We start from the raw sequence: 15,986 nt of genomic DNA on the forward strand, positions 1-15,986 counted from the left end.
GCGACCAGCAAGCAGGGAGAAACGTTGCTGCGGGTTCTGTGGAATCCTGCCGGCTGAGCCCCCACTGAGCCCCGGGCTGAGTTCGGGATTTCAGACAGGGAAGGAAGCGGTACAGTTCTATCCCCCACAATGGAAACTCCACCAAGGAAACCAGCGGCAACCATCTTGGAGAGCTGAAGTAACCACCGCCACTCTCGGACAGATTGCAACAATAAAACAGGTGTGTGTTACGCAGCTCATCTCCCATACAGCAGGGAATTCGCATAAAATCTCTCCTAGGCTTTCTGGGGGAGGGATTATCAGAGCGAGCCTGCATAAAGACACGGGGAAAACTAGAGACACCTGACTTTCAACTCCCCCTCCCATCAGTGGTGAAAACGAAACCTGTCTAGCCAGCGCTGGGGGAGGGGCAAGCGGAAAAAATCAAAACAATAGAGTGCCGGGGTTCCCAATAGACACCCTCCACACCCAACAAACGGCAGGCCCAGAGTACAGTTTGAACTGCCGAGAGGCATCACTCAGGGGAAATCTGGTCTAGCAGGAGAAACCAGGACTAGCAGGAGAAACCAGGGGACTAGAGGCCAGGCCCGGGCGGCTGGAGACCGCCCCACCCCCGTGCGGTTGGTCGCGCGACTGGGTGGCTGGAGACTGCCCGCCCGCCAGCGACCGGGAGCTGAAACCAACCAGAGACAGTCCAGTCCCACCCCCCCATTCGGACACCCTGGCAAGGAGCCTGGGGCCCGCCATAGCAGAGAGGTGACATCACTGGAGCTCGGCCGTCGGAATTCCTTCCCAGCGGAATCCACTTTAGCAGGCATAGTCTACCAACACAAAGGAGAGACAACAGAGATATACAAAACCAAAACAAATCTATAGAAGAGAGCAGAAACACAGCAATCAAATAGAGCTGGAAAGTAATGTGAACATCATGAAAAAACAAGGGAAAAAAGGAGTACAAACAATGCAGGACAACTTAATTCTACAGGAGGACCAAGAAGCATCAGAAACAGGGATAGGGAAAGAACTCAAGGCATACCTAACTCAGATGGAAAGGAATATCAGAGAAGACATGAGGCAGCAAGTCCAAGCAATAAAAGTACATTTTGAAAATGAATTAAACAAACAAATTCAAATGGCAAAGAACGAGCTTTACCAGGAGATAGAGATCTTAAAAAAAAAATCAAACAGTAATGCTAGAAATGCAGGAAACTATAAACCAAATTAAAAACTCAAATGAGAATATTACAAATAGACTAGATTAAGTAGAAGTCAGAACATCAGATAATGAAGGCAAAGTTTAGTCAACACAGAAAAGATGCTTAAATCCCACGAGCAATCTATTCAAGAGATATGGGATGTCATAAAAAAACCAAATTTGAGAGTCATCAGGATAGAAGAAGGCATAGAGATTCAAACCAAAGGAATGGACAACATATTAAAGGAAATAATTCTAGAAAACTTCCCAGAGATGAAAGATGGAATGGATTGCCAAATCCTGGAAGCCTACAGGACCCCAAACATTCAAAACCATAATAGACCAACTCCAAGACATATAATTATGAAGATAGCCAACATACAGAACAAGGAGAGAATATTAAAAGCTACGAGAGAAAGGAGGCAGATTACATGCAGGGGTAAACCAATTAGGTTAATGACTGATTTTTTCATCACAGACTTTGAAAGCGAGAAGATCCTGGAACAATGTATTTCAAACGCTGAAAAATAATGGATTCCAACCAAGAATACTGTATCCAGCAAAATTAAGCTTCAGATTTGACAATGAAATTAAAATCATTCACGATAAACAAAAGCTAAAAGAATTCGCAGCCAGAAAACCAGCACTGCAAAGCATTTTGAGCAAAATACTACAAGAAGAGGAATTGAAAAATAGTGCCCAAAACTAACAACAGGAGGTATCTCAGTAAAGGGGGAGGAAAATAACCAAAAAGTAAAAACTAGCCAAACTAAAATAAATAAATAAACATGACTAGAAGTACAAATCATATTTCAATTGTAACCTTAAATGTTAATGGCCTAAACTCACCAATCAAGAGACATAGGCTAGTAACCTGGATCAAGAAAACAAATCCAACAGTATGCTGCTTTCAGGAGACTCATATGATAGGAAAAGACATACACAGGCTGAAGGTAAAAGGTTGGGAAAAATCATACCACTCACATGGCCCTTGGAAGCAAGCAGGAGTGGCCATACTCATATCGAATAAAATCAACTTCAAACCTAAGTTAATCAAAAGGGATAAAGAAGGATACTATATACTGTTAAAAGGAACCATCCACCAACAAGACATAACAATTTTCAATTTGTATGCACCAAACAATGGAGCTGCAGCATTCATAAAACAAACTCTCCTCAAGTTCAAGAGTCAAATAGACTACAACACAATAATTATGGGTGACTTCAACACACCGCTCTCGCCATTAGACAGATCCTCTAGACAAAAACTGAATAAAGAAACTATAGAACTCAATAGCACAATCAATAACCTAGACTTAACCAACATATATAGAATATATCAACCATCATCAAGTGGATACACGTTCTTCTCAGCAGCATATGGATCCTACTCAAAGATAGACCATATATTATGCCATAGGGCAACTCTTAGTAAATATAAAGGCGTGGAGATAATACCATGCACCATATCTGATCATAATGGAATGAAACTGGAAATCAATGATAAAAGAAGGAAGGAAAAATCCTACATCACATGGAAAATGAACAATATGCTACTGAATGATCAATGGGTTACAGAAGACATAAAGGAGGAGATAAAAAAATTCTTAGAGATAAATGACAATACAGACACAACATACCGGAATCTATGGGACACAATGAAAGCAGTTTTAAGAGGGAAATTCATTTCTTGGAGTTCTTTCCTCAAAAAAAGAAAAAAACCAACAAATAAAAGAACTCACACTACACCTCAAAAACCTAGAAAAGGAAGAGCAAAACAACAGCAAATGTAGTAGAAGACAAGAAATAATTAAAATTAGAGCAGAAATCAACGAAATTGAAACAAAAAAAACCATTGAAAAAATTGATAAAACTAAAAGTTGGTTCTTTGAAAAAATAAATAAGATTGACAGGCCCTTAGCCATGCTAACGAAGAGAAGAAGAGAGAGAACTCAAATTACTAACATACGGGATGAAAAAGGCAATATCACAACAGACACTACAGAAATACAGAAGATAATTAGAAAGTATTTTGTAACCCTATATTCCAATAAAATAGAAGATAGTGAAGATATCGATAAATTTCTTAAGTCATACGATCTGCCCAGATTGAGTCAGGAAGACACACACAATTTAAACAGACCAATAACAAAGGAGGAAATAGAAGAAGCCATCAAAAGACTACCAACCAAAAAATGCCCTGGACTGGATGGGTATACAACGGAGTTCTACAAAACCTTCAAAGAAGAATTAATACCAGTACTTTTCAAGCTATTTCAAGAAATAGAAAAAGAAGGAGCTCTTCCAAATTCATTCTATGAGGCCAACATCACCCTGATCCCAAAACCAGACAAAGACACTTCAAAGAAAGAAAACTACAGACCAATATCTCTAATGAACATAGATGCAAAAATTCTCAATAAAATCCTGGCGAATCGAATACAAAAGCATATCAAAAAAATTGTGCACCATGATCAAGTAGGATTCATCCCTGGGATGCAAGGCTGGTTCAATATATGGAAATCAATAAATGCTATTCACCACATCAATAGACTTAAAGACAAGAACCATATGATCATCTTGATAGATGCAGAAAAAGCATTTGACAAAGTACAGCATCCCTTTATGTTCAAAACACTAGAAAAACTAGGGATAACAGGAAATTACCTCAACATTGTAAAAGCTATATATGCTAAACCTCAGGCTACCATCATCCTAAATGGAGAAAAACTGAAGGCATTCCCTCTAAAATCTGGAACAAGACAGGGATGCCCTCTATCACCACTTCTATTCAATTTAGTTCTTGAAATAATAGCCAGAGTAATTAGAAAGACAAAAGAAATTAAAGGCATAAAAATAGGAAAAGAAGAACTTAAATTATCGCTATTTGCAGATGACGTGATTCTATACCTAGCAGACCCAAAAGGGTCTACAAAGAAACTATTAGAGCTAATAAATGAATTCAGAAAAGTGGCAGGATATAAAATCAACACGCATAAATCAAAGGCATTCCTGTATATCAGCAACAAAACTTCTGAAATGGAAATGAGGAAAACCACTCCATTCACAATATCCTCAAAGAAAATAAGATACTTGGGAATCAACCTAACAAAAGAGGTGAAAGATTTATATAATGAAAACTACAGAACCCTAAAGAGAGAGATAGAAGAAGATCTTAGAAGATGGAAATATCCCTGTTCATGGATAGGCAGAACTAACATCATCAAAATGGCGATATTACCCAAAGTTCTCTACAGGTTTAATGCGATGCCAATCAAAATCCCAATGGCATTTCTTGTAGAAATAGATAAAGCAATCATGAAATTCATATGGAAAAACAAAAGACCCAGAATAGCAAAAGCAATTCTAAGCAGGAAGTGTGAATCTGGAGGTATAGTGATACCAGAGTTCAAACTGTACTCCAAAGCAATAGTAACAAAAACAGCATGGTACTGGTACCAAAACAGGCAGGTGGACCAATGGTACAGAATAGAGGACACAGAAACCAATCCACAAAATTACAACTTTCTTATATTTGATAAAGGGGCTAAAAACATGCAATGGAGGAAGGATAGCATCTTCAACAAATGGTGCTGGGAAAATTGGAAATCCATATGCAACAAAATGAAACTGAATCCCTTTCTCTCGCCATGCACAAAAGTTAACTCAAAATGGATCAAGGAGCTAGATATCAAATCAGAGACACTGCGTCTGATAGAAGAAAAAGTTGGCTACGATCTACATACTGTGGGGTCGGGCTCCAAATTCCTTAATAGGACGCCCATAGCCCAAGAGTTAATAACAAGAATAAACAAATGGGACTTACTTAAACTAAAAAGTTTTTTCTCATCAAGAGAAACAATAAGAGAGGTAAATAGAGAGCCTACATCCTGGGAACAAATTTTTACCCCTCACACTTCAGATAGAGCCCTAATATCCAGAATATACAAAGAACTCAAAAAAAATTAAACAATAAGATAACAAATAACCCAATCAACAAATGGGCCAAGCACCTGAACAGACCCAGAGGAGGACATACAATCAATCAACAAGTACATGAAAAAATGCTCACCATCTCTAGCAGTCAGAGAAATGCAAATCAAAACCACCCTAAGATACCATCTCACTCCAGTAAGATTGGCAGCCATTATGAAATCAAACAACAATAAGTGTTGGCGAGGATGTGGGGAAAAGGGTACACTTGTACACTGCTGGTGGGACTGCAAATTGGTGAGGCCAATTTGGAAAGCAGTATGGAGATTCCTGGGAAAGATGGGAATGGATCCACCATTTGACCCAGCTATCGCCCTTCTCGGACTATTCCCTGAGGATCTTAAAAGAGCGTACTCTAGGGATACTGCCACATCAATGATCATAGTGGCACAATTCACAATAGCTAGACTGTGGAACCAACCTAGATGCCCTTCAATAGATGAATGGATAAAAAAAAAATGTGGCATCTATACACAATGGAGTATTACGCAGCACTAAAAAATGACAAAATCATAGAATTTCAGGGAAATGGATGGCATTAGAGCAGATTATGCTAAGCGAAGCTAGCCAATCCTTAAAAAACAAAGGCCAAATGTCTTCTTTGATATAAAGAGAGCAACTAAGAACAGAACAGGGAGGAAGAGCATGAGGAAAAGATTAACATTAAACAAAGACGAGTGGGGGAAGAGAAAGGGAGAGCGAAGGGAAAGCATATGGAAATGGTAGGAGACCCTCAATGTTATACAAAATTACATATAAGAGGATGTGAGGGGAAAGGGGGGGGAACAAGGGAGAGAATTGAACAACAGCAGGTGAGGTAGAGAGGGAAATGGGAGGGGAGGGGAGGGGGGATAGCAGGGGATAGGAAAGGTAGCAGAATACACCAGTCATTAATATGCCATTATGTAAAAATGTGAATGTGTAACCGATATGATTCTGCAATTCGTATATGGGGTAAAAATGGGAGTTCATAACCCAATTGAGTCAAATGTATGAAAGATGATATATCATGAGCTTTGTAATGTTTTGAACAACCAATAAAAAAAAAAAAGACCAAAAAAAAAAAGAATTTGCTCATGGATTTTTGTTGTTCTCTCTGGCCATGTATCATCTTAGCTCCCTTTTCTTTTATTCTATCTTCATTAAACTATAGTTTATAATCTTAAAAAAATAGTAAGTTATACACAAATACATTCATAGAAAGGGTGCACATAGGATAGCAGTATGGAAAGGAAGGTATGAAGTCCCACCTTCCTTTTTTTTTTTTTTTTTTTGTTACCAGGATTGAACCATCCAGGGATACATGAGCTATATCCCCAACCTTTTTTTGTTTTGAGACAGAGTCTCTCTAAATTACTTAGGGCCTTGTTAAATTGTTGAGGCTGGCCTCAAACTTGTGATGTTCATGCCTTAGCCTCTTGAGTAATTGGGATTACAGTTGTGTGCTGCAGCACCAAGCTTGAGAGTCCCATCTTCTTATTCCCAATTCATCCTTCCCTCTTTAGAAGTATAACTGTTAGCAATTATGCATTGTTTTAGGTCTCTTTCTATAGATTTAAAATTTGTACATGTTCAGATATATTTCTGCTTCTAAAATGGATAATAAAGCACCAAGTATTTTGTGACTAGTAGTTTTAACTTAAGAGTATGTCTTGAAAATATAAGCTCATAATGTGTATGGGTTTTTGTTTTTTTAAGTGGCTGTATCAATATTCCATATTTAACCAAGAATACTTAGATTTTTGGGGGTCCTTTGCATTCACAGACTTTGCTGCAAGGAAACATCTCTGTGCAATCATCTTTGAATACATGCACTGGTATTTATTTAGAATAGAGTTCTAGAAGTGAAATAGGTTGGTTAAGAACTCTGTATTTTAGTGTGTGTGTGTGTGTGTGTATACATACACATACACATATATACATATGTGTGTGTGTGTATGTATTTATATATATATATATATATGTAGTTAAGTTGCCAAAACTTGCTATTACACATTTTAACACTTCCCCTGCCCCTACCTGATGGGTGAAAAGATCTCTGTGGACCATTCTATCTCTGAGAGTATTGTTTCTATGTTGGATGATTTAAAGAACTTTATAAATCTTGAGTTTCTGTGATGACAGTTTACCTATAAAATAGACCAAGCAAGGGTGTTTTTTTGTGTCTTGGTAGCTAGCTTTTAATCCTCTGGCTTTGACTAGTATGTTGTGACAGGTGGGAGTTTTGAGAATAAGGATCACATCATAAAAGCTGATACCACAGACTGTAAATGGACTTGGAAGGAGAAAAGAGTCCATTATAAGAAGCTAAATAGATCTGTGATGTTCCTTTACCAACTGTTAGTTTTCTGTTGCTGTGACAAAATACTTGAGAAAATCAACTTAAAAGGAAGAATGATTTTTTTGGCTTATGGTTTCAGAGATTTCAGTCTCTGATTGTTGGCCCAGTCCCTTTGGGCCTGTCATAGTGCTGAACATTTTGGTGGGGAGCACACTGTGGGACAGAACTGCCAGCTAGGATTGAAAAAGATAAAGAAGGACAGGTAGGGGTTCCAATATGTTTTTCAAGGGCAGAACCCCAACAATTTTCCTCTTAAAAGTTCTCCCACCTCACAATACTGCCACAGGCTGATGACTAAGCCTTCAGCAGATGTCTTTGTGGGACATTTAAGATCAAAATTATAATGTCAACTATGGCTTTAAGGTGATACACTTTTATATTGGTATGCTAGAATTTTTAAGATCTCATTTTTTTGTTTAAGGAAAGAACACTTTTTTCTTTTTCTTCTCAGGAGCCATGTGGTCAAACCTACACTATCAAAAGTCAGTGTACTTTTAAAAAAGAGATAGTTCCATCTACTCTCGGGTATTTAGATAGAAGACAGACCCAGAAAAACATGCTTTTAAGCATCAGGATGATTTTTTTTAAACAAAGAATATTTAAAGTACAAAAGATGTTGCATTTCAAGCAATTAAGAAAGTTCTAAAACTTTAAAAGATGTATAGTCTAGCTAGGCACAGTAGTGCATTCCTGTCATCCTAGCTGCTCAGGAGGCTGAGGCAGGAGGATCATGATTTCACAGCCAGCCCTAGCAACTTAGTGAGGCGTGCATGAGGCACTGGGTTAGATCCTCAGCACCTCATAAAAATAAAATAAAAATATTGTGTCCACCTATAACTAAAAAATAAATATTAAAAAAATGAAAAAAAAATAAAGTAGATGTCTTCTAAAACCTTTCATTTAACCAAATTAGAACTATATTTAATGGCACTTTAATTGTTTTCCCAAACTCTTTTTTTTCTGTGAGATCTTAATTTTTTCCTCATTGAGGTTTTACAAATTAAGATACTTCTCAGTAGCTCTTTTTTTTTTTTTTTTTTTACAGTTGTAAGAAAGTTACTGTGTAATATAGGTAATGATAAAATGGAAATTAGAATACCTCTCATATTGGAAAAATAGCAGGAGGGAAATTAACTCATTCTGTCAACCCTTGTTATCATCAGTTTATAGAGAACCACTTATTAGATATGGGAGAGGAACATGAGAAATAGAAGGCACAGCCCTATAAATCTATTTGAGGATAATAGAAACCATATATTAAAATTATTCTAAAATAAAATTCATGTTAGGGCCACTTAATATAGTGTAATTTTACATGCATGTGAAAGGAGGCAGAGTAAAGTAGTAATTACAGGACAGTACTGGGAGATTTGTTAGAGAACAGAGAGGAACTTGAATGATGATATTGAGATTGTGCCCACTTGGTGCAGTATTGTACCAAGTTCAGGAGTAAGAACTAAGGTATTTGGGGGAAATCAGTGTATGGTTCAGCTTTTCTATTTGTATAATCAAATCATAGCATCTCACTTTAAAAAAATTACATACACAAAAGAACCTTGAATCCAGAAAGTACTGGATTCATTCTTCATTAACTAACTTTTGTTTTAGAGCTTTAGGTCATAGAGCTTTAAAGTAGAAGTGTAGAGATTATCTTCATTATGAGATGAAGATACTGAGGCCTGGAGAGATCATGACTTTCACAAAGATCCTGACCAGTGAGAGAAAAATTAGCACATGTATTAATTCCAGAGATGTTAATTAATTCCAGATATATATTTGTGTTTTGTTGTTCTTTTTTCTATATAATACATAGGCTACTTGGTTCAGGTTAGTTTTGATCTTTTTATGAAATCATAACTTCAAAAACAGGTGAAATGTCTGCTGAAATATTTTCTCTCATATCCATTAGTAAATAAATCCAAGAATAGTCTTTTCAAGTATTTGAAAATTTTATTCTTCTAAATTTTTCTAAATTCAGTCATCCATAACTGTCACACTTCGATATTTATTAAAGCAAATAGTCATAATTTAACATACTGAATTTAGGTGACTTACTGCTGTACAATGCATACAACTCCAGTTAGAGTAATGGTAGGCAGTCACTTGCTTTCAAAGTCTATCCAAAAAGCTGTGCTTGACAATGTAATATATGCAAATATGCATTAAAATATGAAATATTTGATTTAAATTTCTACTGAATATATATTTGGAAGATGTCATTGCTCATAATTTATAGCCATCCACCAGTATGTATGTGTGTAACTCACAGCTCATTTTCCTTTTAGAACCTTCTGCCCAGAATAGCAGCAAAACTTGATGTTGCCCCAATTTCTGACATCATTGCAATCAAGTCACCTGACACATTTGTGAGAACTATTTATGCAGGTGAGTTCCCAAGAAAGATAATTAATCAACATGTTAAATTTCAGTTAAAAAGTATAAACAAGTCTTGAAGATGGGTTCTAAAGCCATACTATGCTTTAAATGGATCGTCTTAGTCTAGCATTGCTGCTGGCTCATGACATGGCATTTTCTCTGAGATCCCAGTGCTTTCCTGCCTGCCCATTCAGTTTGCAGAATGAGATTTTTTCCCAGTAGTCAATAAGAATTAGATTCAATTTATTTTATAGGTGACACCTGAGAAAGCAAAACTTTTTTTTTTTTTAATAGCATTCTCAATCTTCTTTGCTTTTCCTACTCCATTTCCATGTACATTAAGAAATTCATTTCAGTGCCTCTTTAGTTGATTGATCTTTTACTGAGCACACTGGTCTCTGGTGGGGTTGGAGAAGACGGAGAACTCTTTGTTCCATCTGATCAAACTTGTATGTTTCTGTGTAAATGGTCAATTCTCAAATCAGACCTTTTATCTTTAGTAACATTTGAGGGCATTTGATCATTGTTTAGGTAATTCTAAATGTGATCGTTAATCCATAAGAAATGTCTTAAATCCTTTTAAAATCTTGGTCCATCTGAACTTGTTTTTTATGTCCTAAAGTGTTTTATATATATATCCTCCTTCAGCCTGCATAGCAGCTACAATCTCATTAAGTTGTTGCAGCTCATATTTTTAAGTTACTGAATGTGTGTTTTTAAGAGAAAGAAGCTTTGTTCAATATTTCTTTTTGTTCATATTCTTTTTAAAAAATATATTTATTTTTTAGTTGTAGTTGGACACAAACGTATTATACTTTTATTTTTAAATTTACTTTAATGTGGTGCTGAGGATCAAACTCAGGGCCTCACACGTGTTAAGCTAGCGCTCTTCTGCTGAGCCACAACCCCAGCCCCTCCTGTTTGTTTATATTCTTAGTGTGACTATTCCAGTGTTTCAGTTTCTTGCTTCCAGGCTGTCAGCACCTGTCCTGTTTTTAAAGACAATAGGAGTTGTACTGATATCCACTGATACATTTTTTCACTCTTTTTTGAGATAAAGTATCGCTAAGTAGCTGAAGGCCTCAGTAAGTTGCTGAGGCTGGTCTTGAATTTGCAATCCTTGTGCCTCAGCCTCCCAAGTCACTGGGATTACAGGCATGTGCCACCATGCCCAGCTATTTCTTCAGTCTTTTTTTTTTTTTAAGGTGTAGTTGGACACAATGCCTTTATTTATTTATTTATTTATTTATATGTGGTGCTGAGGATCGAACCCAGGGCCTTGCACATGCTAGGAGAGCGCTCTTCTGCTGAACTACAACCCCAGCCCTCTTCAGTCTTATAGTCCTCTTTTTCCTCTACTTATTAGAGGTAGAAAACAACTGGTCCATATATATTTATCGCCTTTTCTTTCTGAAGTAAATTCTGAGCCTGGAAGGAATATTTGTGTTTTACCTTTTGTGGTTGCTTTCAAAAAAATAAATTGTGTGTTTCAGGAAATGCTTTATGTACAGTGAAGTGTGATGAGAAAGTGAAGGTGTTTTCTGTCCGAGGAACATCTTTTGAAGCTGCAGCAACAAGTGGAGGTAGTGCCAGTTCAGAAAAGGGTGAGTGATTCCCCCCAACCCCAATTCAATCCAGGGCCTCATGGCTGACATTCTATCACTGAGCTACATTTCCAACCCCATAGGAAACTATTTTTTTTCCTTGTTTTTTAGTTCATAGATTCCATTAGATAAGAGATGACTTCTGGTTAAATTGCTAATGCAGAGTTCTTAAAAGTTATATCTAAATGATATTCCCAAGGTTATACAAAAATAAGAAACAATTATGTCTTTTTCACATCATGTTTGGTACTAAAATAGTGCTTTGGTAGATCAAGAGAGTGAAAGAGGAGGTCTATCCCTGAACAGACACTTCTCAGAGGAGGACATACAATCAATCAACAAGTACATGAAAAAATGCTCACCATCTCTAGCAGTCAGAGAAATGCAAATCAAAACCACCCTAAGATACCATCTCACTCCAGTAAGATTGGCAGCCATTATGAAGTCAAACAACAACAAGTGCTGGCGAGGATGTGGGGAAAAGGGTACACTTGTACATTGCTGGTGGGACTGCAAATTGGTGCAGCCAATTTGGAAAGCAGTATGGAGATTTCTTGGAAAGCTGGGAATGGAACCACCATTTGACCCAGCTATTCCCCTTCTCGGTCTATTCCCTAAAGACCTAAAAAGAGCATGCTACAGGGACACTGCTACATCGATGTTCATAGCAGCACAATTCACAATAGCAAGACTGTGGAACCAACCTAGATGCCCGTCAATAGACGAATGGATAAAAAAAATGTGGCATTTATACACAATGGAGTATTACTCTGCATTAAAAAATGACAAAATCATAGAATTTGCAGGGAAATGGATGGCATTAGAGCAGATTATGCTAAGTGAAGCTAGCCAATCCCTAAAAAACAAATGCCAAATGTCTTCTTTGATATAAGGAGAGTAACTAAGAACAGAGTAGGGTCGAAGAGCATGAGAAGAAGATTAACATTAAACTGGGATGAGAGTTGGGAGGGAAAGGGAGAGAGAAGGGAAATTGCATGGAAATGGAAGGAGACCCTCAGGGTTATAGAAAATTTCATACAAGAGGAAGTGAGGGGAAAGGGGAAAATAATACAAGGGGGAGAAATGAATGACAGTAGAGGGGGTAGAGAGAGAAGAGGGGAGGGGAGGGGAGGGGAGGGGATGGGGGATAGTAGAGGATAGGAAAGGCAGCAGAATACAACAGACACTAGTATGGCAATATGTAAATCAGTGGATGTGTAACTGATGTGATTCTGCAATTTGTATACGGGGTAAAAATGGGAGTTCATAACCCACTTGAATCAAAGTGTGAAATATGATATATCAAGAACTATGTAATGTTTTGAACAACCAACAATAAAAAATTAAAAAAAAAAAAAAGATTTGAGCATTGGAACAAATGATGTAAGAGAAAAATGGGAAGGGAAAGAATGCTACGGGAGGGGTAATTCTCTGAAGAACCTCAAATGCTTTATAGAAACAAATAGACTCTCCAATAAAGGCATTTTCCTTTGTTAATTTTATAGGTGGAAAAAAAAAAGAGGAGATCGATCAAGATTAATCTGTTACATTGATGTTAGGACTTTTTACTCTTTCTTTCTTCCGTTATTCAGAGGATTGAACCCAGTGGTCGCACGTGCTAGGCGAGTGCTCCACTGATGAGCCACAACCCCAGCCCCATGACTTTTTACTTTCTTCTCACTATTTCTAATTATTATATTTGAATGATTCAATATAATAGAATAATGTAATAATGGCAAATACATGGGGGTGCATTTTATCATAGATAGCATCTTATTTGAATCCCATAGAGAGATTTTTCTGATTTTTATAGATTGACTCAGAGAATTAAATGATTTTTCTTATAGCTAATGAGGCAAAGCCTAGAATCTTGTCCTCTTTCATAATCAAATAAAATGAAATTAAGAGCACAGAAAATTCAGAGTAATTAATAAACTTAAATTTCATGGAATTATATATTTGTGTTTCTCTTAAAAATAATTACTTTAGGACTTGAAATTATTATCAGTTTTTTTATCATATGTATCAATGTATGTAGCATCAAGTACTTCACCAGTGGGAATGTCAGAGTGGCTTGACCAGAAGTTAACGAAAAGTGATCGACCAGAGCTAACTGGTGCCAAAGTAGTGGTGTCTGGTGGTAAGTACAATATTAATCTTAGAAGATGACTAAACTTCGCAATATTTTAATTTTTTAAAGTAGTTATTTTAAAGCAGAGCAGGTTTTTTTTTTTCCCCTCTAAATGTAAGAAGCTGATATTGCAAGTATTGTTCCCATTTTACCAATTAGGAAAATAAAACTATGAGCTTAATACACAATTTGGATTTTCTGTTGCACATCTATGTCATTGGCACCAGGGGGAGCATGGTACAAATCTCATCTCTAACTTTGCCACTTAATACTTTGTCTTACTGATAGACTTCCATGTTATTATGCAGTGCATGATTGGCTTCTGAATCATAGAAAAACTGTTGGACCCTCATTGCCATTTTGCATATAATGCTGCTCCTTCATTCTGCTTTCAAAGGACTTCCAGGGTTGTTTAGGTCTTTGTTATAACACTTTGAAAGGTTCTTCATGTTTAATATCAAAACTTAATATTGCACAAGACTTGCTTCTTTTTGTATATTATGCTCCTTTAAAAAAAAAAACATTTTATAGCCTGACATTTTGAAAAAAATAAGGACTTTTTAAAAATATTTTTTAATTCGTTGATGTACCTTAATTTTTTATTTATTTATATGTGGTGTTGAGGATCGAACCCAGTGCCTCACACATGCTAGGCAAGTGCTCTACCACTGAGTCATAACCCCAGCCATAACTACTGTGATTTAAAAATCTTTACAAATTAAACATCAAACAAAATAGTCTCCCAGATACCTTTATATTGCAAGTGACATTGAGAAGAAAAATTTAATTTTTTGAAAAAGATATATTTGACCTATTTATTCACTTACTTATTCAGGAAATGTTTATGAAGTATTTGTTCTATGCCAGGCTTGTAGAAAATTCTTGGAGAAATAAAAATGACATGGCAAAGTGTTCTTACTCTCAAAGAGTTTAAAGTTTAGTGGGTGACTTCCATCCAAATAACCTCATTCAGTCACTCAGAATATATTTATTGAATACTACATACTGAATTTTACCAAATACTGCAAATATAGCAGTAACCTAGACAGATATGGAACCTGAAGTTGAAGAGTTTTCTTTCTAGTGGGAAGAATAGATATTGGAGATTACTCTGTTACTTAACTAGCTAATTAGTTGTAGCAGCATTGAATACTTTGTAGGAGAAATATAGCGGTGTCATAGAAGTCAGAAAAGGTTTTACAGAGGACATGGTTTGCATAATATAGCAATTATATAATTTGAAAATTTATTCAGGTATGCAAAAATAGCGAAATTTTTATGGAACAGAGTTTGTGTTTACTGTATTTTTTTTTTTATTCTTTTTTTAAATGAGGTCGGGGTTTGAAGAGTGGAGAAAATTTTAAGCTATTGTATGACTTGGCAGATCAACTTCATGCTGCAGGTAAAGTTATTTTCAGTAGAATGATATTGCCTTTTTGTTGGAAACATTTTTCTTCATTACTCATTTACGTATAAGTGACTCACAGCTGCAAGCTATTTTATTTTCTGTGGTTTTCAGGTTTTTTTCTCTGAAATAGTTTTTCTTAGGCCTTCCAATAAATGATCTAGAATTCAGTGAGAAGAGGATGTTCTAGTACTTTTATTCTTACATTTGCCAAATCTTACTAGTTCATTTATTTGTTTTTCACTTTTAAAATACTGAAAGGTCACTTTCAATGCCTGATACAGATTCAGGAATGTTTTGTTATTTCATCTTTTGGGTAGTCTAATACACAAATAGAAGAACATTTAAAGTTGTTTCAGAATTATCATTAATTATTTACAGAAAAGAAAGACTTATTAAAAGTACATCAATGAGATGGAATTTTTTTTCGAAAAATCTAAAATATTTCATTAGTTTTAAATTATACAATTACCATATGAATTTACCTTATTTTATAAAAAAATCTGTCTTTCTCACATTTTAAGGATTTCATAGATAATTTACAGTTTTTCTATGCTTTCCTTATTTAATATACATACCCATCAAAATAATAATTGCTTTAATCCTGATTCTATATAACCAGTTTGGTGTTTGAGGATGTTTATTTCATTCATTGTTGCATTGAACAAATATTTATTAAATGTTTGCCATAAGGCTGGCACTAATTTAGGACCTAAGAAAATAGCGGTGAACAAAATAAATAAAAGTATCTGCCCTTGTGGAAATTAGGTCTCTATTTGGATAAGACATACCCCGTATTAGTTTCTTCTGGCTACTGTAACAAATTACTGCAAACTTGATGGCTTAAAATAACAAAGTTGTTCTCTCATTGTTCTGGAGGCCAGGAGTGTGTTGAAATCAAGGTGTTGTCAAGGCCATACTCCCCCATAGAGACTCTCTTT

General features: G+C 36.1%; 1 protein-coding gene across 2 annotated transcripts in view; it reads left to right on the plus strand.

Annotated features, from left to right (window-relative positions):
* Etfa (electron transfer flavoprotein subunit alpha) overlaps positions 1-15,986 on the plus strand; it is an 84,203-nt gene that overhangs the window by 22,987 nt on the left and 45,230 nt on the right. For both annotated transcript variants that reach the window (XM_071608498.1, XM_027925825.3), the window contains exons 5-8: positions 9,815-9,914; positions 11,399-11,509; positions 13,548-13,649; positions 14,974-15,042. In XM_071608498.1, the coding sequence (XP_071464599.1) occupies positions 9,815-9,914; positions 11,399-11,509; positions 13,548-13,649; positions 14,974-15,042 (382 nt within the window). The remainder of the gene's footprint in view (positions 1-9,814; positions 9,915-11,398; positions 11,510-13,547; positions 13,650-14,973; positions 15,043-15,986) is intronic.

The sequence above is a fragment of the Marmota flaviventris genome, chromosome 2 (assembly GCF_047511675.1).
Source record: "Marmota flaviventris isolate mMarFla1 chromosome 2, mMarFla1.hap1, whole genome shotgun sequence".
Taxonomy (NCBI): Eukaryota; Metazoa; Chordata; class Mammalia; order Rodentia; family Sciuridae; genus Marmota; species Marmota flaviventris.